At 40.7% G+C, this 3153-nt stretch overlaps 1 protein-coding gene across 1 annotated transcript in view; it reads right to left on the reverse strand.

Annotated features, from left to right (window-relative positions):
* The window catches only part of LOC111651853 (equilibrative nucleoside transporter 1-like), a 10188-nt gene that overhangs the window by 3409 nt on the left and 3626 nt on the right, over positions 1 to 3153 (reverse strand). Inside the window, exons 4-9 of the mRNA XM_087172810.1 lie at positions 2603 to 2775; positions 1901 to 2040; positions 1540 to 1674; positions 1305 to 1402; positions 771 to 849; positions 507 to 652 (exon numbers count right to left, since the gene is read on the reverse strand). Coding sequence (XP_087028936.1) covers positions 507 to 652; positions 771 to 849; positions 1305 to 1402; positions 1540 to 1674; positions 1901 to 2040; positions 2603 to 2775 — 771 coding nt within the window. The remainder of the gene's footprint in view (positions 1 to 506; positions 653 to 770; positions 850 to 1304; positions 1403 to 1539; positions 1675 to 1900; positions 2041 to 2602; positions 2776 to 3153) is intronic.

The following is a 3153-nucleotide window of genomic DNA, read 5'->3' on the forward strand; positions in this document are numbered from 1 at the left end:
TCCAAAACATTCCTAAGAGCTGACTTTTGTTTTTCATAATAAAATTTACGGTATGTTTTAACTTCATATAGAATGACCATGTTTGGACATAAATGTTGGCTCTGTGCCTCGATAGGTTATTAGGAATCAGCTAAGTCATGAATATGTAACTAGAGGTTATTCAGCCTATAAATTGTATGGTTTTGGGGAAAAACGGGAGAAGCTCCTTTTTGGCTTCGGGTCCTCTCGCAGGCTGTTTTGATGCTTGTTAAACGATGCTGTGCCTTTTTGTAATAAACTTTCTTATATACAACTGAGCCGGTGTCAGCAGAGACTCCTTCCTCATCATCACATCATCGCTACAGAAGAAACCACAAGGTTTTTCTTCAACACTGATAATCAATATGGAACTGAAGCTGATTGATCAGAAACCTGATATAACCAATGGTTTTATCAAGGATTTAGTAAACAAGATCAGGTCAAAACCTAGTGTCATTTGTTGCTAGGTGAAACAATGATCACTCAACTCTATCAGTCAGTGAGTCAGTCATGATTATATGCCTTGTCCCACTGTCCAACCAAAAACTGATTCTTGTGTCTCTGACCTTCTTAAATATTTTCACCATGGACACATTCTGTTGTGTGGTCTGTCCGGGAACTTCCTCTTTACTCTCTGAATAGAAGAGGAAGGGTTAGTCTTACCAATACAGCTGCATATACAGGTACAGGTACAGGTAAGAAAACAAGGTTTTAGTGCAGAAAGTGTATGTGTGGATCTGTTTTGTTCGTACCTGTGTTCATCAGATTCACTGAGTTCTCCTTGTCTGGTCTCTGCTTCCGGTTTTTGTCCTGATAAAACTGGAAAAACTCCTGAAAAAACAAGAACATAAAATATTCCTCACACAATGAACCATTAAAACAAAAGGTCAACCAACTGATAAAATAATATCAACACATAACAAAAAATTATGTTATAATAATTAATATCACAGCTGACTCTTGGCCAATTGCGGCTCAGCTTTCACAGGAAACTAAATTTGTTGTTTGTCATATGACACAGGTGTGTAGACTTAACTTTAAACAGAGTGATGTAATCAAACCTGAGCAGAACGTTTAGTGATTTCACATTTAATGAACCTCACTTCCTGTTTGTCTGATGCTGTAGTTCAGCAACATTCGGAAGTGTTGTGTCACTTCCTTTGGTGTGGTCAGCAGACCATGTCATCAGGTGGACTCACCTGTACCCGACTGACTGTGAAAAAATAAATGTCAACTCAAAAGTCTGTGTATGTGTCAGGTGTGTGTGATTTAATAGCATTAGTTACCAGTTTGGGAAGGAGGACGTAGGAAAGGAGGGACAGAAAAATGACAACACAAGCCGTGATGAAATAACTGAACGCTGCATCATGAAGTTCAGATCCGCCTACAGCAGAGTAAGGAAGGACGGAGAGAGGGAAGGTAGAGAAGAAGGAAATAGAAAATAACTTTACATCAACCACACATGAATAGTGTAGATATTGGTGAGTTATTGGCTAGTTATTGGTAAGTTATTGATCAGACTTGCGATGGCGCAGATCATGGCAAAGGCAGCGAAGGTTCCGGCAAGTCCCTGACCACTCATGATGGGAGTCGTATAAGAAGTCGGCAGCAAACCGGCCATCCCAAACAGACTACCTTGCAGCACCGCCCCAAAGGCTGTAAACAAACAAACAAACAAACAAACTGATCAACAAACAAACAAACTACCCTGTAGCATCCCCCCAAAGGTTGTATACAAACAAACTGCAGCACTGCCCCAGAAAGCTGTAAATAAGTAAGCACACAAACAAAACCCAAACAAACAAATAAATCAACAAACAAACTGCCCTGAATGCTGGAAACAAACAAACAAACAAACAAACAAACAGACAAACATACTCACAGTTGATGATGACAATCTTCACCATGGTAATAGAGAAGAATGGCAGCGGCTCCAGAGGAACTTTGACAAGGACGGCAGTGATGGTGAAGATGAACATAATGATGAGCAGACTTCCCATTACACGCAGATGCTGAGAAATACTGAGAGAATAAGGAAAAGAAGAGGATCAAAAAACAGCTGAGAGCTCAGGGTGACACTTGAGATCGACTCAAGGATTTCCAAACCTCAAAACCCCCTCAGAGACCCTAGAAACTCTGGGTTCTCCAAGAACTACAGAACAATCTTAGAAACTTCATAAAGCTCCCTCAGCACTATGTGATACCACTAAAGGACCTCTGGAAACTCCTGAAATAACAACAAAAGCCAAGGACCCCCAGAATGATCCGTGCCATCTTAATGACCTCTGGAACTCCTGAAGTTCTCCAAGAAAGAAAGAGCTGCTCAATTAATACTAAATTCTCTCAAAGACCAGAAAAAACCCTTAAAGAATTTAGAACCCCCTAGAGAACCTCAGAACCATTTTAAAGAACCAAAATGCTTTTGGTATATGAGTCCACTGGAACCCCATCAGGTGCCTCTGGTACATCCTGAAAATGGTTGATACCCTTCCAAAGACATGCCTTTTGATTCATGGTCTGAGACCACTGAGAACTCTTGAAGCCCCTAAAAGACCTCTGTACCCCCTGTTGTAGTCATACTCACAGAGTGTGCAGGAAGGAGTTCAGGCAGGTGCAGAGCAGCAGCGGCAGCATGGCGCACAGTGTCATCACATTGTTAAATTTAGCCTCCAAAACACTGCGATGTTCACCTTCTGCCTCCGTCTGATTGGCTGAAGAATTGACCGAAGATGAGTCCTTCAAACGGCTGGTGAAGTACTAGAGAAAGAATGGAACTGAGAGGACTTTTACATCTTTCTTCAATTTTTCTTTAAATTACAAATCTGCTGTTATTCTACATTTTTCTCAAGGTCAGAAAATGTTTATTGTTCACACCATTTATATTATGATATATTATGATATTTATTGATATCACCATGACATTTGATAGAAATGTGACTCAGTTATTAGTGCCACGGGTGCTCAGCTCCGAGGCATCTATTAATCTTCTGTTTCGGGTTTATTATTCTTCCGCCAAATTTCGGCGCGTAACTCGTCCCGCAGCTTTGAGAAAACCCTGGTAATATATACATCAAAACGTGCGTCTTGATCCCGCAAGGGGTGCTATGACTTTTGGTGTTAAAATTCCAATTTTTC

This window comes from Seriola lalandi, unplaced genomic scaffold, assembly GCF_002814215.2.
Source record: "Seriola lalandi dorsalis isolate HSWRI2012SDOR001 ecotype SW California unplaced genomic scaffold, Sedor1 jcf7180002053829, whole genome shotgun sequence".
Classification (NCBI taxonomy): domain Eukaryota; kingdom Metazoa; phylum Chordata; class Actinopteri; order Carangiformes; family Carangidae; genus Seriola; species Seriola lalandi.